Source organism: Vitis vinifera, chromosome 13, assembly GCF_030704535.1.
Source record: "Vitis vinifera cultivar Pinot Noir 40024 chromosome 13, ASM3070453v1".
NCBI lineage: Eukaryota > Viridiplantae > Streptophyta > Magnoliopsida > Vitales > Vitaceae > Vitis > Vitis vinifera.
This window is the reverse complement of record NC_081817.1, coordinates 9,525,902-9,553,046: the sequence shown is the minus strand read 5'-3', so window position 1 is coordinate 9,553,046 and position 27,145 is coordinate 9,525,902. Positions and strand designations below refer to the sequence as shown.

The 27,145-nt window shown below is 30.7% G+C and overlaps 1 protein-coding gene across 1 annotated transcript; it reads left to right on the top strand.

The window, feature by feature from the left end:
• Positions 1 to 6,438: 6,438 nt before the first annotated feature.
• Positions 6,439 to 8,326, top strand: LOC100248872 (cytochrome P450 94C1). Its single transcript, XM_010660436.3, has one exon. The coding sequence runs from the start codon at positions 6,585 to 6,587 to the stop codon at positions 8,103 to 8,105; it is 1,521 nt and encodes a 506-aa protein (XP_010658738.1). The 5' UTR covers positions 6,439 to 6,584; the 3' UTR covers positions 8,106 to 8,326.
• Positions 8,327 to 27,145: the final 18,819 nt, after the last annotated feature.

Here is a 27,145-nt window from a genome sequence, read left to right as displayed (position 1 = left end):
AAATTTAAGGCAACAATCATAACAATCAAATTCCTTATAACTTAATGAACCACAATCTTTAAATAAAACTAAACCCATCAATTCTTCACTTGGCATTATCATCACCAATCACATAATTTTGAAAGCATGTAGGTAAGATATGCTAATGCTATAATCAACTTGATGATTTTACAAGACATCGAATTATCATTGAGGCATAGTAGGTTTTATACATTAGTCTTCACTTTAGAAAACACAAAAAACATGCATGTTTGGCAAGTGGTGTTGTTTATGTTCTCCATATTTTTCTTGCTTTCAAAACCCTTTTTTTTTTTTTTTGAGAACATCTTAAAGGTGTTTTCACCTATTTTTTTTACACTATTCAAAGGGAAAAGGAATGTTGTTCTCCATGTTTTCAAAAGGTATCCGTGTTCTCATGTCTCCTCTCCTCAACTTGAGAGCTCAATACACAACTAAGTACAGAGAAAAAAACAACATTGCCCTTGGAATTTTTCACCCCTTTGTGTATGATGGATAATTTGGAAAGGAGAAAAAAGAAAATTTTACTTTAATGGCTTCCCAACTCAAAAATTGCCTCTACATGAGTTTTTTTGTTAATTTGGAGAGAGAAGCTTTATTGATATATGAAGAATCTTATTAAGAGAAAGATGTGAGAATTAGGTGAAGTTTTAGAGAGGGAGAGAGAATGTAAGAAAGATCTAGGGAAGAAAAAGTGTGCAGAAAGGAAAAAAAAATGAGGGAAGAAGAAATTGTGCAAAAGGGAAAAAAAATTGGGGAAAGAGTAAATAATGCAATAATAAAACAAGCTAGGAAAAGAAAGGAGAGGGAAAATAATTTATATATATAAAAATGGATGCAATTTTTAATTTAAAATTTATGAAAACCATTTTAAAAATGGATACAGATTTTTTTATCTAAAAATTATTTGTTTACAACATTAAGTTGATCAAAGAAAATACAATTTTTTTTATTTGCCTTGTAAAACTATTTTTTATTAGTTTAACTAAACATGTTTTTTTTTTAAGAATAAAAAATTGGTTTTTAGAATTTAGTTCCTTGTTTTTGAAAACACAAAAAATTATTCTTAAAAACCGTTTTAAAAATATTGCCCAAAGAAGTTCTAAACCAATTTATTTATTTCACATTAGCAAGTTAGATTTAAATATTAGTTCTCAACTCCGTAGTTAATTAATGGTGTCTATATTGTATAAAAAAGGAATTATAGTTCACTTCAACCACAAGATACTTGCATTTGATTGGTCTTCGGATATGCAAGAATGAGGGTGCCAAATTTTGTAGGGTGATTTAGACCCTTAAATGACAAGTAATTAATTCCACGTGAAGCCTTCATCCCTACTTCTTGTGAATTTTCAAGATGTCTTTGTCTATTATTAGTGTAGTTTTACTTTAAGAATTAAAAAAAAAAAAAACAAGTAGAGAAAAGAAAGAGAGAAATATTCCACCTTTAAGTTTTATCATTGGCATATTTAATCAATTGGTTTCTAGATGTACAATTATTTTTTCAATAATTTAAGGTGAATATCTAAGCTTCCTATGTCCATTTTTCCTTTTTTCCTTTTTCCTTTTTCCTTTTTACTTTTTTCATGCAACCACTCTCGAAGTGATCACAAACCCAAACGTTAGCTTGATGACCCGTCAAGATTAAGAGCACCTGCAATATATAACTAGGAGATATTGCATTTCTAAAAAATACCACACATGACATGCATCTCCATAGGTCTTCTATGATGAGCCACACATGAACACTAATATATCCACCTCAAAGGCCCACTCCATGACTAAGATAAGTCAACCCACCAAGTACGGAGATCATGCACTACAGTCATCACTGAGTTGTTCAAACTTGAATGGTATAGTAAACAAACTTATCAAGCCACAAGGAACTCATGGTTTAAGTCCTATCTTTGTGTCCACATATACTCACACCATATATAATATACTCAATTGAGCTGAATACTTATGTAAACCACATATAATAAAGAAATACATCTACGCACGATCAAATTGAATAAAAGACTAATCAATTTTATTAATCACCGTTTCAAAATGCTTTGCTTACCAGGAGAACTATTCCAACAGTTTCTTATTTCATACATATACGGTCGTATTTACCACATTTTCTAGCCATAGAACTAATCCATTTGTGCTATGATCAGATCCTATTAACTCTGTTGAGCATAGGTAGCACGAATCTTTCTGCATATGGAAAGTCTCTAAATCAAGTTGTCGGGAAGAACAAATTCTGTGTGTATTCGCATTCAGTGGATGCTATATATGGGTGCTGTAAGTACTTAAAAACTTCACCAAGAAGTAGAGATTCAAACAAACTCACATATCTCACGAATGCTAGCCACTTTGAATATATAAGAATTTTGATAAAAAAAACTTAGTAATTGACTATTTTCAATTTTAAAGAAAAAAAAAATCACATGACATACTGAATCTCACTGAATGTGTTGAGGTATTTTTAATAAAGGTTTTGGGGAATTTACTATTTTCCTTTAGAATATCTCCTTACTCTGGATGTTCACTCACCAGAGGAATCCAGAGAGGTTGAGAAGGATTTAGCAATAACATAGGCAAATGCTGAACCTACCTCCAGCAGTTTGTCAGACTCCCAGCTTATAGAGGGCATCCTAAATGGCTACGTTTTATTGAAAATATAAGCAAAACTGGGAATAAATACATGAATTTCCCATTCATCTCTTCTAACTAATTTCATTGGGACCTTTTCTCCCCATAATTGAGAACCAGAATCATCTGTGAAAACATAAATAATTCTACTAGAGAATTATATCTGTCAGTCGACAGAACCAAACACTACAAATTCTTAGAGAGAAGAAGGGAAGAGGAGGCAACATCCAAAATTTTAATTTCCATGGTTCAAGGACCCTATTATTCATTCATCACATCTACATATATTCTTCTTTTCTTTTTCTCTTTTTCTAATTAATACATGTTACAGATTGAGCTCTAAACAGAAAATACACACTAATCAAAGAAGAGAGGCTACCACCATAAAAGAGAACTGTGATCAATTCCTTTTACCCAGCCACAATAGAGGGGAACTGTTTGGGAAAATCAGCCTTGGAGGATGAATCAAAGGCCGGCAGTTTCCCGTTGCAGGTATGAGTGCGACTGCTGCTCTCACCGCTCTCTTCTTCAATGGTTTCCAATCTCCTCCCCACACTAAGCCTTCTCTCTACTTTAAGAAGACGGGGTGGTGCAGTTTCCACGGCCTGCCATGTGGTAGTGCTTGCTGTCCTCGACATTCCTCTTAATGTAAGGTCTTTATGTGTCTTTAGTGAAGAACCTTGTGCTTGTCTCAGAGCAGCCAAGGGAGACCTATTTATAAGAGAGAACACGCCCTCTTGAATGCATCATATTCTTTGGGCAAGTATGGAGCGGATAATTAATTTTCATTAATGCTTATCTAAATGGGAATCCTTGCCTATAGCTTATTCCTTAGAGCACAGCCACACCCACTCAAAGAATGATATCACCAAGGCATGAAACTTGCATAGGTTTTGAGGACATGCCATACTTCCAAGACATTAAATTTGTGGATTCACCTTCTGGACGAATATCAAGTTCATGTTTCACTTTAATTGATTCTGTAGAGATTCGTATTGCTCATAAAGCATTAAAAGTGTTTTTGCTTTAGCAAGACAGGTCTTTAATTATCCCCTCACTGGATAGGTGCATGAGACATGTATACACTAGACCTTCAAATAAAGTTCCCTAGAGAACCACAATGAACAGTTAAAAAGAGTGTTCGTCAAGAATTTCTGATTGAGGAAAAATATGGCGGAGTACCCAATTTTTCAGCAATATCAATTATTCAGAATATCCATGAGGAAAGGAAAAGAAAAAGACAAGGAAAAAAGGAAAAACAGGCTTCCCGTCGAATTGTTAAATCTTCCATTTGCTCTGGTGCTTTATAACTTGCTAGTTATGATTCGATGAAAAATAAAGAAGCATCTACTTACAGTACGTACAATTTTCTATCAATACAAAATTATTCTTCTCTCACAATTATTGTCATGTAAACCTAATATAAAAATATTTTCTAGTTTTGAAGAACTTACACTGGATAAAGAGAAGGGAACTGCAGAAAAGGAATTTTATGGGGTCATGTATTTGGTCATATATTGCAGCATATTGGGGTCGAAAGAGGGAATATATGGAGCGCCTATTCCAATTGGCCTAATTGAAGGCCATGTGCCCCAAAAGAAGAGAATTGCGAACCAACCACATGAGTGTCGCATCCACCGAAAGAGAGCACGAAATCTATCTCCATATCCTCATTCTGAAACCAACTTTGTTTTCTTAAGCCTAGATCTTGATAACAAGGAATCAGTTCCCTCACCTTCGAATGTCCAGATCATATTTGCAGGGTTTATATTTTATAGTTCTGGGTGGAGAATAGTGATGAATGGGTGCTTAATTATCAAGCCACAAGTCAGTTATTTAGCATTGACTGTAGAACATACTCCCAGTAATGAAGCCTCAGCTCTAGCCTTCATGATTTTCACCATTGTTTCCAAAGAATGGGCATATGCTGATCTCCCAGCAGGAGTCAGCCTTCCAAAAAAACCCCAAACCTCTTGGACTATAAGGCAAGGAGTTCCAATTTTCCATCATGTGGAGCCCTAACCCACCTTTGTTCCTCGCATTAGAAGTGCTAGGCCCAATTGACAAGCCCTTTCTTAAGATAATGTGGTGGTGAAAGAAGAAATCATTACCCATCTGCTATAGAGGAGTCAGGCCGGCCATTCATCAAGGACTAGTCACAGATACTTGCATGGAAACTCAACATTTCCACATTAAGTGCATAAAGAGTAGGTATTGCTAAATTTTACATTGAATCTTGATACAACTTCTCACATTGTTTTAAGCCACATATTCTCTTGAATTTTGTCTGATATAACTTTTTTATTATCTAAAACCTTTGATTAAGTACTGCTTAAGTGATCTTCAAAATAGAATGACTTAAAATGTAAAAGCTCTTCTAAGTAAAATTACTTAAAAGTTAAATACTTTTAAAGCCAAATTTTAAATTATAATTAACTTTGAGAACCCAAATTTTAAATTATAGAAGGTATATATTCATTCATCACACACACCAAAAAAATAAATAAAGGAAAAAGAAAAAAGGAAAAAAAGCTAGCTGATGTCACCCAAAAGGCAAACTAACATGAACAACTCAACTTTCATTTATTTTTCCTTTTCCACGGTAAGCTCATGCTTGGGTAAAACTTTTGCTACAGTAATGGCTATGTCAGAGACTTTCGCCATGCATTGCAAAATTAACAACATAGTGCCTAGTGCCATCAATGAATCCCATCTACCTTGATCTGAAGGCAGTGCAACCAAAGATCCCCATCTACCACACTCTTTCCCAACAACTAACCGGAAATGGAATTCAATCAAAACCCAAAACAATATTATAAATTTTTTGTACACGTGGCTGGATGGATAACTCATATAAAGACTAACATATTCCGTGACGTGTGGATTGAGATATGTCTTATAAAGTATAAACGACCCACTTTCAGTCGTTTCTACAGGCGAAACTCGTGCTATTTCAGTGTGGTTTCTTGGTGATTTCACTCAGATGTGGACCATAGCCACCCCCATCATCGCCTGCTATAGCATATATTTTGTATCTCTTTTTATTACATGACCAAATCGCTATACTCAATCCACCCGATAATTGCTTAAATGCCCCCACAGTCTTGCACTTTGTGCAAAATCAATCAAATGAAATTATTTGTGGAATCGAAAGATGCACCATGATTTGAATTGTGTATGACAGACCTGCCTTTTTTAACCTCAGCAGGTGATGCTTAATTATCATCCAAAATGTTTTTTTTTTTTTATCAAAATCATCTTCAAAGGCATAAACAATGTAAAATTTAGAAAAAATATATATATATTGTTCAATTTGTTAAAGAATGATTAAATTATGCCAGTCTTACGATAAGTCGTTCATTTTTTTTCTTTGAAATAACTTGGGTTTGATTTGAAATTGGGAAATGTTTGGAGAATTAATTTTAAATTGAAAAAAAAAAGGAAAAAAAACATCCTAACTCTCTTCAAATTTTTTTTTCCTTTTGAATAAAAAGAATAACATTATCCAAAATTTTAACTTATGTACTGATTTTATTGACTATCACATGTAAAAGTTGGTGACTCACGTACCTTAAAAATTTTAGCTTTTAGGTATTTCAAAATCAATTTCAATTATTGAATTTTATGTGGTCGAATTGAGATATGGTACCTCCTCTCTTGTGTGCGTGGCAAGATGATCCATACGTAACCACCACTGACAATCACGCAGGCAAAAGTAACAATGTTTCCATCCGTTTCCTCTGACAAACAAATAAACTTATCATCCCCATAAATTGAAAGCTTTGTCTAGTCTGTCACCAAAAGCACTCATCAAATAAAAAAAGTCTCTCATTTTCGACTCATATTATTCCCTATAGCTGGGCACTGACTCTCCCGTTCTTCTCCGTCTTCTTCTTCTTCTTTGAAAGTTTCTGCTCCATTATCCTTTGATGGAATACTCTGAAAACCTCTCTTTCTTGCAGTCTCTGCAAGCATCTTTTTGTTTCATCTTCTTCTTCTTCACCATATCCTTCTCTATTTTCTCTTTCTTTCTTCTTTTCATGAGGCAGAAAGTTTGGTGCAATTGTGATATTTGTTGTGGGTACCTCACATCTAGCTGGTTGATGGAGTTCGGCAATCTCTGTGACTGGTATACTCATCTTCTCCAAAAGTCCCCAACCCACACCATTCATATACATGTTCTTGGCAACACCATCACTGCAAATCCGGATAATGTTGAGTATATGCTCAAGACCCGATTCGATAATTATCCAAAAGGAAAACCATTCTCTACCATTCTTGGTGATCTCCTTGGTAAGGGTATCTTCAATGTGGACGGAGATTCATGGGTGTTTCAGAGGAAAATGGCTTCTCTAGAGCTTGGAAGTGTCTCTATACGATCATTTGCGTTTGAGGTTGTCATGGCCGAGATCAAACATCGGCTTCTACCCCTTTTATCATCATATGCTGAGAAAGATGGCAGCGTGTTGGATTTACAAGATGTTTTCCGAAGATTCACTTTTGATAATATTTGTAAATTTTCCTTCGGTTTGGACCCCGGTTGCCTCGAATTGGCCTTGCCCATCTCCCAATTCGCTGAATCCTTTGATCTTGCAACCAAGTTATCTGCAGAGAGAGCAATGGTAGCCTCACCATTGATCTGGAAGATCAAACGTTTGTTGAATTTAGGTTCAGAGAGAAGACTGAAGGAGGCCATCAAGAAGGTCAATGTCCTTGCCAAGGAGTTGATAATACAGAAGAGAAAACTAGGCTTTTCCACACACCAAGACCTTCTTTCAAGATTCATGGCTTGCATCAAGGACGATGACTACTTGAGAGACATTGTTATAAGCTTCATCCTCGCAGGCCGCGACACCATGGCTTCCGCACTGACAACATTCTTCTGGCTGGTGGCCACTCACCCAGAGGTTGAGTCCAAAATCAGAGACGAGGCAGACCGAATCATGCACCCAAATCAAGAGTTCCCTAGCTTTGAACTAATAAGGGAAATGCACTACCTCCATGCAGCTGTTCATGAGAGCCTAAGACTCTATCCACCAGTGCAATTCGATTCAAAGTTTGCCCGACAAGACGATGTTCTTCGAGACGGAACATTCGTGATGAAGGGCACTAGGGTTACCTACCATCCCTATGCAATGGGTCGAATTGAAGCAATTTGGGGTCCAGATTGCATGGAATTCAGGCCACAGAGGTGGCTAAATAATGGTACATTCTTTCCACAGAGCCCATTCAAGTTCCCAGTTTTTCAAGCTGGGATTAGGGTTTGCTTAGGGAAGGAAATGGCAGTGGTGGCGATGAAAAGCGTGGCGGCCGCGGTGCTCCGACCATTCAATATCCACGTTGTTCACGCCAACGTCGCACCCCGGTTCGATTCGGGGCTCACGGCCACCGTGAGAGGTGGCCTTCCTGTGGTGGTACGGGAGAGGAGGGCCACCGATCAGCATTGTTAAGGTTAATTTCTAGAAAGGGACATGTTAGCAAGCACATGGAAGTTTGAATGATGATAATGTGCACCGTGGGGTCACGGGGTGTTATGATAACAGGCGGTGAGTCACGTGGGGTTGAATAATTGGTTTGTTGGGTTGGTTTCAATGGGTCTATATGTGTAACCTCTGGTGAAGTGATTTGATTGTTTCCCCCATTGGTTATGAGACTACGTTTGGTCACAGTAGCACAAGTGAAAATTGGAGGTTTGCTTCCGATCATGAGCTACATGCCTTCCCTAAATATTTGAGAGTTAAAATGGGAAAATTAAGTTTGTATGCATTGCAACAATTCTTAGGAGTTCTAATCTAATCTATCTTGTGTTCAATTCGCCAAAACGTTCATTAAATTTGGCACAAAAAGTAACAAAACCACTTCTAACAATATTGTTTTTGTTTTACATTCATAAGCTTAGTGGGAAAAATAATACTATTTGGGGATTGTTTTTTACCTATTTCACATCATTTGCTCCCATGATTTTTCTTCTAAATAGAAGGGAATAATATTGAGGTGTGCTTTGAATGCACTTCCTCTTATTTATTTTAATAACTTTTATATAAAAAATAAAAATCATTTGTACAAGAAATGTAAACTTATCTCGTATCTTTAAAAAATATTTTGAAAGATTTTAAATTTATGTCCATAAAACTTTTTCAATAGTTGAATTTAGATTTTAAAAATTATTATTTTTTTAAAGGAAATGGGTGTTTCGTAAACCAATTTAACAATTTAATTTAAATTACTAAGTATATTTATTAAAATAATTTAATGATATGATTTTAAGTCAAAAACAATTTTAAATAATAAGTAAAAACAATCCACTTCAATACGATGATTTGTAATAATTTTAAAGTTAATTGTATTAAATAATTTTAGTACTTAAAAAATAAAATTACGTAATAAATTTTAAGTCAACAACTTAAATATATTTTAATTTAAAATTAATTTTAAGTTATTAAGTGATAAGTATTAAGTTTTACCAAATATCCCCTAATTATTTTTAAATAAAATAAAAATGATACATTCTTTCCGATTTAATACTTTTAATACACTTTAATTTTATTTGTTTCATAAAAGAATAATATTTTTTTTCATATAAATGTGATATCTTGTTTTTAAGGGTTGTGTTCTTCGATGCATAATTTTCAGTATGAAAAAATTTTAATTTTTAATAAAATTAAAAAATAATAATATAAATGATTAAATATAATTTTTGTGATGATGCATAATTACATTATTCTCTCTTTTTATTTATTTTTTAAAAAATATATATATAAAATAGTTAAATTATCAAAATGCGACTCATTCAACTATCAATGCTGCCCCCTCGTCGTTTCGTGTGGGTAGATAGGGTGAGTCACGATGTAGTCAGCAACAAACAATATGCGATCTTTATGACTTTTGGGCCCCTCAAATTTTCCAATACTTTCTAATTGTTTCACTCATTTCTAAACCAATATAAAAAGCCGAATCCCCACTATGACATTGGACGATCCAAGGGTACGTTCTCAATTTTTATTTATTTTTAATTATTGACTGATTTGATTTTTGCTAAATTTAGAATTATTAGGAACCACCTCTCCCAAATCTATTTATTTATTAGGTCTGAATATGATCATATAATCATTTTTTTAAAAAATTATTTATTATATTCTAACCAAATTTGAAAAAGTTGATTACCCCTATGCTAAATTTATTTTTTTATGACTTTGGACGGTTCAAATATGTGGTTTTTAATCATTTGACAGAATTTAATTTATTAAATAACAACAATATTTAAATTTTAGTCAAACCTTGTCCTTCCTTTACTCCGTCTTTTTTGTCTTTTTATATTTTTTTTATAAATCTTATTATTTTAAGTATCAAATTAAAATATAAAAAAAAATCCTAATCTTCTCCCAATTGAATTTAATCTTTGACCAAAATTCTTTAGTTTGCCATATATACAAAAGTAATGGTTACAAACTGTACACGAAGAAGACTTCGGGACCTGTTGAAAATTGAGAGAATTGTGTTTTGGGCCCAACTGGGTCCAAAAATTAACATTTGGTCCTCCAACCACCCATATTTAAGTCCAAGGATATGAGATAGTAATTGACAAAAATATCTACTTGACTCATTTTTGTCTTTATTCTACTACTTGTCACTCTTCTTTCTTATTTAACCATTTTTGGATTTTTCATTTTTTTAAAACTTTTTTATAAATAATTGAAAAATTACATTATTTTTTATTTTTAAATTATAAATAAACAAAAATTATATTAATGATTCAAAGACTATTTTAGAAAATACTTTAAAAAAAATTAATTTAAATAAATAAAAATTATCTTTTATATTTATTTTTATCGTTTACATTTTAGAAGTAAATAATTTAATGATTAAAATACCATTTAAAATAAATATATTCACTATTTTATTTTATTTTTATACTAAAAAAGTATTTTAAAGTTTTTTTTTTACTATTATAAAATAAAAAGTTCAATTTCTTTTTTTTAATCTTCTTCCTTTCTTATTTTAACAACTTTTTGAACATGACTTTTAGTAATAAGTTATATGAAATGCTACAAATTTGTTTATTAAAGATTTTTTTTTAATGATTTGAATTAATTGAAAATTTATTAAAATAAAAAAAAAAGAAAAATAAAGAAAGGGGATGGATTGAGAGTTTTTATTTTAAGTACTCGATTAAAATGAGGATGGATGGAGAGTTTTTATTTTAAGCAATCAATTAAAATGTTTTCATATGACCTAATTTTAGAAGTGGATTATATCAATACATAGTAGAGATTGATTTTTATATATATATAAAAGGGTTGAAAGGTATAATACATAGTAGAGATTGATTTTTATATATATATAAAAGGGTTGAAAGGTATATTTACTTGTTTTAGATGAAAACAAGTAACTAAAAATTATATAAATTATATTTGAGTTTGGTTTTAAAATATTTTTCTAGTTTTTATTTTTATTTTCTATATTGCCTCTTTTTGAAAATACGTTTAAGTTATGACAAATATGAAATTTATGTCATTGTACAAGGGTATTATACTAATTGTACAAGGAAAATGTGCTAAGTGTACAAGGGTGTACAAGACTCCTAATAGGTTTTGTACGATTATTAAACAACTTGAATTTGATATTAAGACGATTATTGATAGTTTTTTTTTTCTTTTTTTTACCAAACTATTTCATTAAGACATTTCCTACAAAAATTAACACATAAGAAATAAAATTTTGAGTTATTTGAGTTATTGTACAAGGTATTACACTAACTGTACAAGACAAATTTACTAATTGTACAAGGGTGTACAAGACTACTTTTTGTTAAGGATTTCAAATGATTTTGAAAAATTTTCCTATTTTTTTCCACTCAAAGATTTTTCCCCCACTCAAATTCTCTCACTCAAGAATTGTTTCGAGTTTTATTTTTAAATTTCATCATCAAAAATTTGTAATTGCATATTTTGTTTTTGTAGTTTTAGCAATGTTATTTCTTTTCACTATATTTTTTTTAATCCAAATGAATCTATATTTAAAATTATAATCATATTTATCAAAAATTTTACTAAGATTATCTTTAATTCTTTTAATATATTTATACTCATTTATTTAAAAAATGAAAACTAATTTTTTTTTTTTTTGTAAACATGTTTTATTACCTTTCAAGTAAAAAATTAGATAAGTTTCAAAGTTTTTAAAAAAATTAAATACCACTTTCAATAATTTTTAGATAAAATTTTATATAATATATTTTATTTGAAACTTAATTTTTAAAGTTTAACTAAAAAATTGTATTGACAATTTTCTTATTGTGGGTCAAAATACTTTGCATTAGTCTATCTAGATAAGAAAAATTATTAATATAATATTAGAACTTCATATCTTAGTTATTTTTTTTCAACAAATTTATCTTTTTAAAAATTTTAAAATAAAAACATTAAAAATTAAAAAGCTAAAAAGTTATATATATATAATAAAGTGAAGTGATAGTTAATTTAAAATTTTTTTAAAATATGGTTAATGTAGAAAATATAAAAAATAATTAAAAATAAGAGAAAAATATAGATGAAAGGGTAATATAAATTTAAAATAAAAAATGAAAATTAAACTAAAAGATAAATACAAAAAGATAAAAAAATATTTGGATGAAAAATCCCAAAATTTTTATCATTGCTTTTAATAAGAGCAAAAAGATTCAATATCTTTAAAAATGAAAAATAAAAAAATATTATTATTTTTTATTTGACATAAAATAGAAATATATATTGGAATAAAAAGGAAAAAAAAAAGTTAGAAATGAGTAATATTTAATAGGGAATAAAAAAGGAAAAAAAAAACACAAAAAAAAAATTAAAATTCACTCACTTGTAGGCATATAAGGGATAAGGGTATTTTAGGAATTAATGAAAGACAATATCCTTCGTCTTAATTTTCATACTTTGTTTGGGTCTTGGGCTTAAATATGGATGGTTGGAGGACCAAATGTTAATTTTTGGGCCCAGTTGGGCCCAAAACACAATTCTCCCTTGAAAATTTTCGAGTCAAACAATTCTAAAATTGATAAAAGATGCCAGAGGTGATGGCAATTGGGCAGCCACCTCATGTTCTTGCTTTGGACCACCCCTAATGGGAGAAGCTCCTTTTCAATGTCTCTCAAAAGGTGGAATATCTTCTTCCCTGTCCACAAGATAATGCAACCTGAAATTTTCCTTTTTTCTAAATTTATGAATTACGAATATATCCTATCAACTTTTCAAATTCAATAGTTCTATCATGAATCGGATACACGGACAATGATGGTAATGGTAATTAGGCAAGAATTTAGGTTTTTGTAGGGATAGCAATTAGTTTTGGTAGGTCGCATTTCTATCATTTGAAAGTCTAGACATTCTACTAAACGGACCAAGTTAAAGATGACATGAATAATAATAATAATCATATTAAAAAATATAAATTCAAATACTATAAAATTATTAAATAGAGATAACATGTTGTGTAACTCATTTAACCTATTTAATTATCAGATTTTCGTATTTAATAATCAAGTTAAGTTAGGTTTTGTATAAGTCTATTTGATTATTAACTCAACTACATGTTTATGGTTTAATTGACCTATTTATTAAAAAAACAAATTTAAAATAAGTCAAAATGAGTTAGAAAATTTAAGGTTATAATTAGGTTAATCAACAATATTATTAAATAGGTTCATTTGAATTAAATTTATATTATTAATCGAGTTATACAAGTTTACATAAATTTGATACAAGTACGATTATATATTTAACCCATATTCACCAAAAGTAGATTGAATTTGAATCATGTTTACAAGTATTGTAAAAGTAGAGAATACAAAGAAAAGATTTTGAGAAAAAGTGAATTTAGAGTTATTATTTTTAGTAACTTTAACCTTATTTATAGGATTATAATTACAATGACTATAATAAATACTTTTCTAATAATTGTGAAGGTTACACTGAAAATATAAAAGTTTATTACAAGAAATGATGATATTCATGAAATTATGTACCTGTTCATAACATTTTCCCTTGGATGTCATGTGTTTTACAATGTGTTTTACAATGTGTCTTATTAAAACCTTATGAGGAAAGACAAAAGTATAATATTCTTTTAATATTTTTGGCTACTATGATTGTCTTGTTAAAAACCTAGTAAGACAAAACTTGGACAAAGGAAAAAAGAGTATAGTGTAGTAACTTATTAATTTGCTCCTCTTATATATTGAGATGATTATAACTTTTTTAGCAACAAGTGTTAGCCCCTTGACATGGATCATGCGACACTAAGGCCTCTGAGGCAACACCTTAGCCTCATGAGTAACCTATGAAAGTAGCAAGGTGACATAAGGGCACAATACTTTGTGCAAGGAGACAACTTAGTGTGCCATGAGCACAATGTCATGACATGTGCAACACCAAAAGAGACTCAAATGAGGCATATCGATGTAGACAAATGATGCCGACTCAGATGGAATACACAAGGGCACAATGCCTTGTACATGGGGAGTCATGGGCACAAAGCCATGACACGTTGGTGTATCAAGAAAAGGGCTTGGGCAAGGCACATAGTTGCAACAACAAGAAGCAGATGCAGAAGCATGTTGCCTCTACACAAACACAATTCGGATATGCAAGCCAAGAGAGGGCTTAGCATGCACATGAGCCATATATATAGATGCATGCGATAGCAATATGAAGAGTTGAACTCAAAGTGGGATTGCAAGTCAAGCATGAGTAAGAGTCTCAATTCCTATTGTAATTGTAGTTTGAGAAGAACTAGGACTCTTGAGTCCTAGTAAGAGTGGTTGGTGTCATGGCCTATTAGAAAGAGTCCAAGTAGAACTAGAATGTGTACTCTTAGTTTAACAAAGGGTGGATGACACCACTTTACAAATAGGGAGGACTAAAGAACCTCCTAATAGAGATCTAGGGTAAGAAATCATAAGCAAAACCTGAACTCACTAGATATTATGAGAGTCGAGTTAATGTCTTATATTCTTATTCAATAAGCTAATAAAATACAAGTTGGAGTCAATGCCCTATAAACCTTAGTGTGCCATGTATGGGATTGTTGTTTGTCGTCATCTTGTGAGAGAAAGTGTAGGTTGGATTCAAGGGCTTATATGCACCACATAACTACAAAAATTAGAGTAGGAATTTTGTGGTTGTGACACTAAGCATCAAGATCTCTGAGCTATTGCATTTTAATACTATATATGATTTTCTTAGGTGTTACAGTTAACAATGCTTTTATGAATAGGTTTGCTAAGTTGTAACTCGATCTTAACATTAATTTCATCGCTCTTCTAAAACTCATGAGTGTAGAAGAATTTGATGAAATGTGTTTGATTCAATCATCTTTAATATATCTTTCTTTGATTTGTGCAATATATTCAACATTATCTTCATGTATTACTATTGGGATATGACTCTAGAATGTGTTAGATCACATATTTTAACTATACAGTTTCATAACTTTTTTCATGAATCACAAGTAAAAGTGAATCTCAATGATGTACTACACCAAGACGGGGGTGAGGGGGTGAATATGTTATATATATACAAATTAAAAAAAGTTGGCTCAACATATATTGTCTTTTCTTTTGGAATCCTCACAACTTATATTTCTCTTTTCCAACAACTATTCAACAAAGGACATAAATCACAAGCAAACATGAATGCAACAACATTCTCCCAACAATTTAGAATTGTAGGGCACATGCAAATAATTCAATACTCCCCAACATTAATGCATAAGAACAATTATCTCCCCAATACATTTCCATTTACTATTGGATATTATTAACAATATGAACATAAAAATTATTCAAGAATATACAAAAGGTAACCACACTAATTTAAACTCATATTTCGTCCTTTCAACAAACATGTTCAAGTAACAAAGGATATAAAAAATTAGAAATAAATCAAAGAGTAGAATTAGAGCAAGAGAGACAATGATACTAGATTTTACATGGAAAATCTCCCAAGAGATAAAAAAATCCATAGACCTACCAATGAATAAAAAATTCCACTATGAAGAACAACCAATATGTACAAGGATTTACATAAGTCAAGTCCACTAATCCTCCATAGACTACTTGACCAACACCTTCTCACTTCAACTACATTCCTTCATTTTTTGAAACATACTTGGAACTTTTCACCAAACTTGATCTCGACCTCTTTTTGAAGCTCAATCAAGAAGACAATGAGTTTTCATCCAAAACCCAAATATATAATAAATTGAGAGATGAATGGAATAGAAGAATCAAACCATTTTTTAAGAAAATCTATTGGAAAACAAGATGAAAATGAGGATTTTCTTGGGAACTAAACACCCTTAATTGGGTAAGACAAAGAGAACACAAGAGGGTGATTGCATGTCTCACCTAAAACAAGAAGCAATTTTAAGTTTAAAAGAAAGAAGCTCTTGATCTAACGGTTAAGAAAAAAATTACCTAAATCAATTTGACCAAAATTTGGATCAATCCTAGAACAGGGGCATTTAAATACTTAGACAAAAATATTGTCCTAGCCTCCTTAATTATTTTTTAGAAACAAATGGTTTAAGAAGAAACAATTTGAAAAACTCAATTAATTTTATTTCATCCACTTACATAACCTTAACTACATACCTTGGTCTCTTAACAAATTCGACATTTTGATTTTCATTAGGCAAGTAGTCAAAGGAAGGATTTGGAAAACCAAGTTAGAAGACACTTAGGAATTTTTTTTGGAATTTCCAACCTAGCTAAACTTTCAACAAGTATTTCTAGATAGTTTGAGAAGGTATCTACTATTGGTTGTTTGACCAATTTCCAATTTATATCTATATTGTCATGTAAATATATAAGTTGTCTAAGATCGAGCTTTGTGAGAGTTTAAAAGATAATTGGCATATGTATACCCAAGCAATCGTGATTATGATTCTTTCAAATAATCTCATGTTAGTTTTTCTATGAAGATACTATATTATATGTTTAGCTTTGTTCTAATGCCTTTGAGGTCAAAACTATATCTTGCTAGCAAATTAAACATGTATGATTTATATGATATATCAATATGTCAATTACATTGAGATATAGTACTTTTGAATTGAACACTACTTCATTTTCTTCTTTGAGAATCTTCACTTATTTCAAGTGAACAAACAACCATAGGGGAGCTAAGTGGGTATGACTTGTCCATATGAAAGTTCTTTAGGACGTTCTTTATATATGTCATCAAATGATAGACTAACACATTCCTTGAAAAATGTTTGATCTACAAACTAAGATAAAATTTTGATTTCTAATATCCTTTATTTTCTTATGAACTCTTAAGAAGTTTTAACAAGATTACAACAATTAAAAATCACTACTTTAATCCATATAAGGATGTAAGTTGATCAAATCTATTATCATGACTTGATCTAGAATGTCATATGAATTTTTTAATCATTATTTCATATATTTTAATCATTTAAGAAATTATTTACTTTCAACATTTTAAATCTTTTAGAGATTTTGATATATATATATATATATATATATATATATATATATATATATATATAATTACATTATAAAGTATAGATCAAATCCTTAAGGGATTATTGATCATTTGATCGGATCATTATGAGAGTTAATATGAGGTCTCTATAGGAAACTTTAAGCAATAATGTTTGTTTTATCTCAAATACACTTTTATATAATAATCCATTGGTATCCAATGATTGTTAATACTTCAAGTTCATTAATTTATAACAAGGTTTACATCTTCAAGTGCTTAAATTATAGGTTTAAATACTTCTTGTTTCACTAACGAATTTAGCTCTACCTACATTACTTCTTTCTATTTTGGTCAACCATTTTTGTATCAACATTCTACCATATTTCGTGGTTTGGGATCCTCATCATTTTTTAGATGTGAAATATTACTTTGAAAGAGGAAATATTGTTTATAACAATATTATTTCGATCCTTTTTTTTTTTGTCTAATATGATATATAGTGATGTCGCTATTTTGAGGCATTTGTGTCTCTTTAGGGGCCATATGTTTAATTTGTACTTGTTATGATCTATTTCTTTTTTCTTTATGCCTCTTTGCGGCTATAGATTCATCAATTTTGGATTGATCAGCCATTTTTTATGGCTTCTTTAAGAACGTCAATCTTTGCATGCATGTCTTTCTATGTACCCTTTCTTGTTGTAGTTTCCATGCTTCAAGCTTTTCTTAGACTAATTAATTGCCACTATAGTGGCTAATTGTCCCACTAGGAGATTAATTTATCACACTTCAAATGTATTTTAGATTTATTTGTTATAGTATTGGTTAATTGTTCTTTAGAAACATCAATTCATATTCAAAATTTTAAACTTTTCTTCTAGAATTGACTTTCTCCTCCCATTAACAATGGTAAAATTGTTTTATTAAAATAACAATTTGCATAACATGTTATACTACTCTTTGGGGTATAGATAGACTAATCAATGGATAAAGAAACTTTTAGTTCTTTAATAGATTATCCATATGACATTGTAGTGAGCGGAAGCATCATTGTTTACCTTGATAGAGCAAGTTAGTTATATCAAATTCTTCTAGATTTGATAAAATGCAAAGTGTAAGGAATCCTTGGATCTTTCTATTGTTGGCTCTAAACTGTTGGAATGCATGAAAAACTATTTCTAGGGCTCTTTTGACCTAAGCATAGTGGAAAACATGGAAATAAAAGTCATCAACAACAATAGATCTAATTCTAAATCAATTATAGTTTGTGAATATGTGCCAAAAATGAAATAAAACTTGTAAACACAATAGCTTTTTTCCTTATATCTCCTCCTTGAATCTAAACACTAAGATGGTGAAAATCTCATAGAGGGTGGAGTCTAGAGTTCTCTCCCTTTAAGTGAACAGGAAGTAAGACTCAAACCCTAATGCTTAAGAAGGGCATTTATAGGCTTCCTATGGGCTTAAGTGGCTTGAGCCCACCATGGGTTTAGGTCATTTAACCTAGCTTAAAATGGTCCTAATTGATTAACTAGCCCAATTGGACTTCAATTAATGAATTAACTCGATCCAAAGAGGTTGTTTACAAACTCTTGTGCAACCTGAATATTTATCAAAATGCCTATATACATATAAGTGAACTAAAAACTCATATAACCCTCACAAATAATGTCATTAAGGAATACAAACTCAAGTAGGGACCATTGGAACATATAAAAAAAAAAACTAGCTTCTCTAGAATCCAATTATAAAGTTAACTCAACATCCCACTATAAAAAGTTAATTGTGTTCTATTATCCTATATATACCATAGACACGCAGGACAAGGTTATATGCAATGAAAACATGAATTATGCCAAAATTCAAAACAAAGAAGAGAAATCAGAAAATATACAAGATATTTAACAAGAAATTTAAAGAAAAGGAACCATAAACTTTTAATTACATAAATTGAAAACCATCCATGATAGGAGGTAAAATAAAAACATAGAACGTACTTGTATAATTACATAGCTTAAAAACCATCCATAATAGGAGGTATAACATAAAACATAGTTATATAAGGAGATGAATGTCTTACAATGGGAGAAGGGAGGAAATCTTTGAGCTTGGAAGGTTTACATGATGAGAGAAAAAGAAGAGAGAAGGGAGAGCATAAGCTGGAAGTAAAAAATGAGAGGTAATGAGTTGTGCTTACAAATGAGGATCAAGCTTCCTTAAATAGCCAAAAAGAGAATATTAAACAGTACCAATTAAGAGACAAAACACTATTTGCTTTTTGACCAACTGTTGTGAATAGTTAACCCGTACATGAATAGTAAAAGTGAATAGTACCATTTTATTGTGGCACTTTAGACTTTTCGGTAAAGAATCTTGCTTTCGGCTAGAAATAATGGCTGGCAGGTCATTCATTGAACTATGGACACACATGCTGGAAGACAAAACTGCTTTTAGTGCTGAAATGAGCTTGATGGAGAGAACAATCTTGAAGTCATGAAACTAAAGATTACTTGGATTTTCTTATCGGAGAAAGAATACCTTCACAGTCATCACCATTATCGGGAAGATAGCTTGTTGAATCATCAGATTCTGCGTAAGAGTTTTCTGGGGAAAAACTTGAGCTTCCTTCATCAAGGATTTTCTGGAATTCTTGAGGGGTTTTTGCTGCTGCGAGCATGACTTGGAGTTGTTGTTTCTTGAGAAGAAACTGTGACATATCATCACCAGTTGAAGCTTGTGTAGGATGCTTGAGGAAATATTGCTTGGCTGCTTCTAGGGATGCATCATTTTTCAAAGCATCCCACCATTTAGTTTTAAAAGTCCTTCCAAGAGTTGGAAAGATTGCTGATTCATCTGCAATGATAATGTAGTCCCACTGGACTATCCAAGTAAGGCCAAATTTACTAAAAAAGAATAATAAAGGTGGAAAAGCTGAAAGTTCTCTGGGAATAACAAAAGAATTGTTGAATAGCTCAAAGCCATCCAAGATCATGAAGGAGTTGGGTACCTATTATCTTAGGTGGAACCCACAGAAATCCCAATCCAGTCAAGTTCCTTCTGTCCATAAAATGCTTTGGAGTCAACAAGTTGAGTAATCAGGAATGGAATTTTCTCCTTTAATAAACTTAATTTGAAAATTAGAGTTTAAAATAATCTGCTATATACTTATTTCTTTTTGCAAATGTGAAAACAACTCTTAATAAAAATCCTTGGTTCAAAATATCAATTTGAAATTTTGAAATACATAAAGGAGTGCTTAAAATATCTTTTTCAATGAGATTATGAATGAGTTGGGTACCTATTATCTTAGGTGGAACACCTATTCCAACAAGATTAATTTCTTGATCACAAGGAATGGTGTTTATAACAGGTAGATTGGCAAATTCAAAAAGAATTTCTTTATCAAAGAGCTTTGTTCTTATACCTTGGTTATCTACCCACATGGGATAAATAGAGCTTAAGAAGGGGATTCCTAGAAGGGCTTTCTCCTTAAGGTCCTTAACAAGAATGAAAGTTTGCTTAATATAGATGTCATGGTTATGAATATGAACATCTGTTAATTTATACTTAATGACAAGTCTTTTGCCATTGGCTCCAAATAGAGATTGACTAGTCTCTTCACAAAATTGAATAGGTACAAGACCTTCTTGAAAGCGATTCTCGGCTGCACCTGAATCAATCAAAGCAACAATGTTAAAGACAAATTTATCTTTGACTAATATAGTAAGGGAGACTTCCCACCTCTGGAAGATCACCCTACTAACAGTATTCAAAAAAACATTTGTCTCATCATCATTAACTTGTGAAGATTCTAGAATCTCCACAAGATTTTCCTAGTTATTGACAATTCTATTGATTTGTCCTTGGAGGTCCGAGAAACCTAAACTTGTGAATTGCCTTGACTCCTTGATTTTCTTCCTATACTGCCTTACTTCTTCATGAAGATCTTTTATGCTTACCTCTTTGGGAGACTGTTGGTCAAACCTGTTTAAGATTTCATTAAGGTAATAAGGATTTATAGTCTTCTTAACTTCCGGCTTAACAACAGATTTCTTAAACACTTCATAAAGATCTTGCTTAGTCTTTTCATCCTCAATTTTTAGTAAATTATATTTTTTCAAATAACTAAATATAAAGCGGTTGAAAATGATGAAACCTTTTATTTAATGATTATCTCTCACATAAGATATCACAATTACTAATACCTCAAATAAAATACAAATAGCGTCACAATTAATAAAAATTAAAATAAAATATGAGTGGTTTATGAAAGTTTAATACTTATCATTTATTAATCAATGTATTTTATATATTAAGTCATATTATTTCTTATGTTTAAAGTTAAATATAAATATTTATACTAAGCTTTTATATTAATACAAGGCAACTACATTGATTATACAAGGTAGCCTATTTTGAGTCATACTTGGGCCTTTCGTCCATGAAACTTGATTAGATATTGTATAGTGTGAATAGTATTTGCACATCGATCTATTCACATTTTATCTTCAATTTGTTTCCATTTTCATATTATATACAAGATATTTGCATTGAATGTATAAAATAATTGTACTAAGTATATAAGACATACAAAAATAGCCCATTTTAATTCTCACTCAGGCCTTTTATTCATGCAAGTCCATTAGTTATTATATCAAAAGGTTAGAAACACTTTCAATTTGTACTAAACATATTCTAACTACTCATTTCATATGACATTAAGATTGTGTTTGATAGTGATTATAAGTATTTTTAGTTTTTATAACACTTAAAATTTTTTATTTTTGAAATATTAGAAATGTTATCACGGCTAAAGACGCTCTAAATTTTCATCCAAAGAAAAAAGGGACAAAATAAAACATGAACATTTATTATCGGTCTTGTCTATTAAAAAAGAAAAGCTAATAGCTAGGGTAAAATTGAATAGTCTGAAACATCATTGATGAGTGCATTTAATTTGACGGTATCCATGGTTTATTAGGTTCATATATTAGAAAATATCATCATGAATTATAGGTAACAAGCAATAACATTATCCGTTAAGGGTTCAATGTTGGTTTCATGCTTTTAAAAGTGTCCCAATACATACCTATAATTCATATGCTCATAAAAGGACCCCATAAATACACAAAGACACATGCTTGTGAGTTTTGAGTGGATTTTGCTTTCTCTTTCCTTTCTCATATCCAAGTGTCTCAACAGTGGAAGTTGCTTTTGTAGAACAAGGACCACAAAATGATTCTCCAGGACCACTCTGGCTTAGTGTGTCATTCTAACCAAGACTAATGATTCTCCAGGACCACTCTGGCTCAGTGTGTCATTCTAACCAAGACTCTTTTAGCTGTACTTTTATAACGATTGCCCAAAGGAAGCCGTTGAGTTTCACCTACTTCTCTTAAACAATAGTCCTCGTTTGTTTCCCTTTCATTTATCAACATTCCTAGAAATGCTTCCCAGGCATCAAATGGGCTTCTTCACTTCTGTATACAGCTTTCTCCAACTTTCTTAGGCCCTCCTTAATGCTTGGTAGCAACGCCTTTATAAAGGTGAGAAAATATATAAAATGACAATCCATTTGTAAGGGTAGACTTTGCTAGATCAAGGAAGTTGAAAATTTCTAAGTATCTTGGCGTTCACAAATGATCTCAATTTTTTGCATTCAAGTTAGCCACAAATTTGAAATATTGTTCTTGTGATAGGCTATATTATTGAGGAGATGCCCAATTAGTTTTTAAAAGTCACAATTGTTTGCTTTGGAGATAGTCAGCCACATGGTTGACATCATTCTTGTAGATTGGCCACGTTCAGAGGAAATGCTTGCAAATATCTTCTCATTATTATACTGATGATAATCATCACCCTCACCACTTTTGATTTCATCTTTTCTTGAATAACCTGTCTTGTTCCATTACAAAGAAAAGCTGGGAGCAATAGAGCTTACAGATCTAAGTTTCTAACTGAATTCCCATTATTTTCATTGTGCCCAACTCATTAAAAGAATAAAATTGATTGGCCTAATACACATCTTTGCTGGAACCCCAAGGACTAGAAGGAATCGATCGACTTTCCAAAAAGAAATGACAAAAATCAGATTTCATAAGATCGAATGACAGTTTCTACACCAAAATGATTCCTAAATTTGACATAATTCTTCTGGATATGCCACTTTTCCAGTGGGCATCGTGCATTGATGAGGAAAAGCGACTTATGAGACTATCTAATGTGCGGTCCAACTTCTCTCTACTGAAATCACTCTCATAATGTGATCAAGGACAATTGCCTTTTAATCGATTGGACCCAAAAATTAAGTTTTGATCTATATAAATTGCATAATTGATGGGAAGGATATAAAATATGAAAAAACCAATATACCCTTTAAAACTATTTTCTACCACAATGTTTCACAAACTTTTTATATTTTAAATCTTTTTTTAATAATTATTCTGAAAAATTATTATTTTTAGAAAACTACATTTTTAAAAAATATATTATAAAAATATATCATTTAAAAAAAATTATTTTGACATATTTTTAGTTATTTTTTATATACACAATTTTTAAAATATATATTTTTCAAGATGTTTGATTTTTAAATAATAATAATAATTTATTTTTATTTTTTTGGAAAATGATGTATTTTTTTTTCGAAATCACTAAATTATATTAAATTTTATAGTTTACAAAAAAATAAATTTAAATTAATACTTTTCTACTTTTTTTTTTCATAGTGAGCAAATTTTATTTTTAAAAAGATAAAAAATTCATATTCTTCTTCTCAATTTTTACACTTCCTTTAGTCTTAGGCTTAAACGATGAACTTAATTATATGAATCAAAACTTAATTTTTAGACCCAACTGGGTCCAAAATACAATTGTCTCATATGATTATTACCAATAGATTTATAGGGTTATCAATTGCTATATATGAATAGCAGTGATAGTCGTTATAGTAATTAAGAAGAGTTTATATATTATATTATGTTATGTATGGAAAGTCAGATTCTTTAAGGATTTGATTAGTATTTACAAGGATGGTGCTGGTGACGTGTATGGATTAATTCTCTAGAAGCTATATATAATTTGGTTCTTTAAACAGCTAAGGTGAACAACTTTCCAACGACTGATATAAGTGGGTTCCATTTATAGGAAATATTTGGCTAGCTATTATTATATATTTACATGTGCACCTACGATATATATATTTTTTCACTTCTTTTTGCCCTTTTCTCTTTTGGGATCTAAAGCGATCTTCTTCTATGCACGTGAAAAAAATATAAACCCAGTCTTGAACATAGCCTACCATATACGCTATCCAAAATGATTGTAAATCAGCGGCAGTTGTGTCCACCAATAGCCCAGCCTTAGAGCCCAATTTTTTGGGTGCGTGGTGTTTCAACTCGGGCCAGACTCTTCTCCACTAAGGGTTATATAGCAATGTCAATAAATTTGGGTCTTCAATTTTTATTGTTATTTTTTAAATTTTTGAAAAGTATGTTTTCACTCACTTATTGAAAAAAAAAATCACAAAATGGGAACCAAAGTTTATAAAATTTAAACTTCATACATCTATTTAAAACAATTAAAATTTTGTACACTTATTTTCATCAAATATAATATTTGACCATTCAAGTATTGTCTTTTAATAATATAAATATTATGTTTTACTATTATATATTACCAAGCAAATTAAGGCTCTACGTGTTTTGGTGTCATACAGTGGTCTAAGTCGGTACAAAGACAAACTTCAAGAAAATTCCAAAAAAAAAAAAAATGAAGGGAAAATGAGTATTTTGTATTCAAAGCTTCATACTGTCTCGATTTCCAAATTAATACTAAAAGGTTTCACCCTAATTCTAAGCGGCCAAACTAAGGGAATATTTAAATTCTCATTAAAAGGCAGAGTCTTATTGATATTGTTGGATGGATCGTAGAGGTATGACAGCAAAACTTTCAAATGATCAAATAATGAGAAGGTAATTATATATGTAGGTACTTAAGAAATCCCTTTTTGTATCCCGCCTTTCCTTGTGTTTTTAAAACAAAAAAAGGATACTTGAATTTATGGAAATGTACTCATCTTTTACTTCCATCCTTGGTCACCCAAATATCCAATCTAACTAATTTTCATTTATTCTTACCTTTTCTACTTTGTTGTCTTCCTCCCAACACTCTCCACTCCCATAAAAAATAAAAAAATTAAAAAAAAATTAAAAAAAAACCAAAGAGAGAGAGAGCCATGGTGCCACCCAAATATCAAACCTAACCAATTTTCATCTACTATTACACTTCCTACTTCGCTGTCTTCCTCCCAACACTCCCCACTCATTACAAGAAAATTGACTTTCAGCGATAAAATATTTTGTCACTGAAAGTCTAAATTTTGTCTACAAAAACATTCCAAACGAAAATTTTTTCGTGCCTTGTTCGTCGCCCTAGACCCGTCGCTAAAAGTTTCATGACAAAAATCTTATTTCGTTGCCCAAAGTTTTCCTTGATGAAATAAAATTTTGTCACTGAAGGTGTTTTCTAATGAAATATTTTATCGACAAAAGTAAGAATTTTTGTCACGAAAAAAATAAAATTTGTCCCAAAAGTCGTCAATATTTAATGCTGACGAATTTTATTTTTGTTGCCAAATATTTTTGGTAACAAATTAATTTCGTCGGTGATAGCCTACCATCTCTATTCTGTTAGTTGACTTGGCCACACCCCCAGGTTTTCGCCATTCTCCCACAGTGCTAGTTCACCCGTCAAACATATGACCAGATTGTGATATCACTTGTTGATCGAGGTGCTCTGTACTTCCCAGTAGGTCACCCATCCTAAGATTTCTTTGGCTACAACATGCTTAACCACAAAGTATTTTATGACAAGACCCTCATTTGTTCTAAAAACCAATTGGTGATCAAAACAGAGACCTTATATTATTTAAGTTCACTCTCCATAGTCCATTAGGGTGGTCATTGGCCCCCCTCATACGGCCAACACTATTTATTTATTAAATAAGGTATGCAAGTCGACATGAATTTGACTTGAACTCAACTATACTCAACCCAAAATCATGAAATGGTGTTAGATTCAAGTCATATTGACAAGTCATATCAAATTTTGTCACCGCTAAACAAACTTAATGTTGAATGAGAACAAATTAGAGGACTATAGTTTATTAATAGCTAGAATAAATTCAATTCCAGACTTATGGATTAAAGTGATAAATTTGAAATATAAAATAAAAGTACAATTGAAAGACAATGTTAGGAGAATGCCAAAGTGTAATACTCATATTGACATTAATAAAATAATGATCAAAATGAAATTAGGATTTTACATCATTTTTTTTTTCTTTCCCTTTCTCATCTATTCCAAACAAAAATATCAAACATAATGAAACACTATAAATATAAATCATATAATAATTTATGATATATTTCAATTATTTTTATAACTATATTTGTTTTAAATATTTGATTAAAAGTGCATACAAGTATAAAAACTCCTTTACAAGTTAGTAGCCATAGAAGTTACTATTTTGCGGTATAATTTAAGATTTTATTCTTAATAACTAATCAATTTTGATAAATTGGTAATTAATAATTAAAAATAATAAATATATAATTGATTAATAAAAAAATAAAATAACCAATTATTAATAAAGATGTGGTTGAAAACTTTTTAAAAAACTTGATATTTATATAGAATTTCACATGTGCTATATATATTAGACATTTTTTATTTTGTAAATATGAAAATAGAGCTAGACATATATAGTACTTGCAATATATTATATCATATAATATTTAAATTATACTTATTTATTTATTAATAATATATGATATCTTCGTACACATAAATAATATTTGGAATTTTATGTAGGTAGAATGTTTTTATAGACACTAGACAATTTATTTGAGAAATTTAATTTTGACCAATTATTTAAAAACCAAGTAATAATTAAAAAAAAATCTATTAATTTAAACTAGGTAACTAAATGTTAGTAT

What these genes read in the sequence shown, in the direction of transcription:
- LOC100248872 (XM_010660436.3), top strand. Translation starts at nt 6,585, where the DNA reads ATGGAATACTCTGAAAACCTCTCTTTCTTGCAGTCTCTGCAAGCATCT.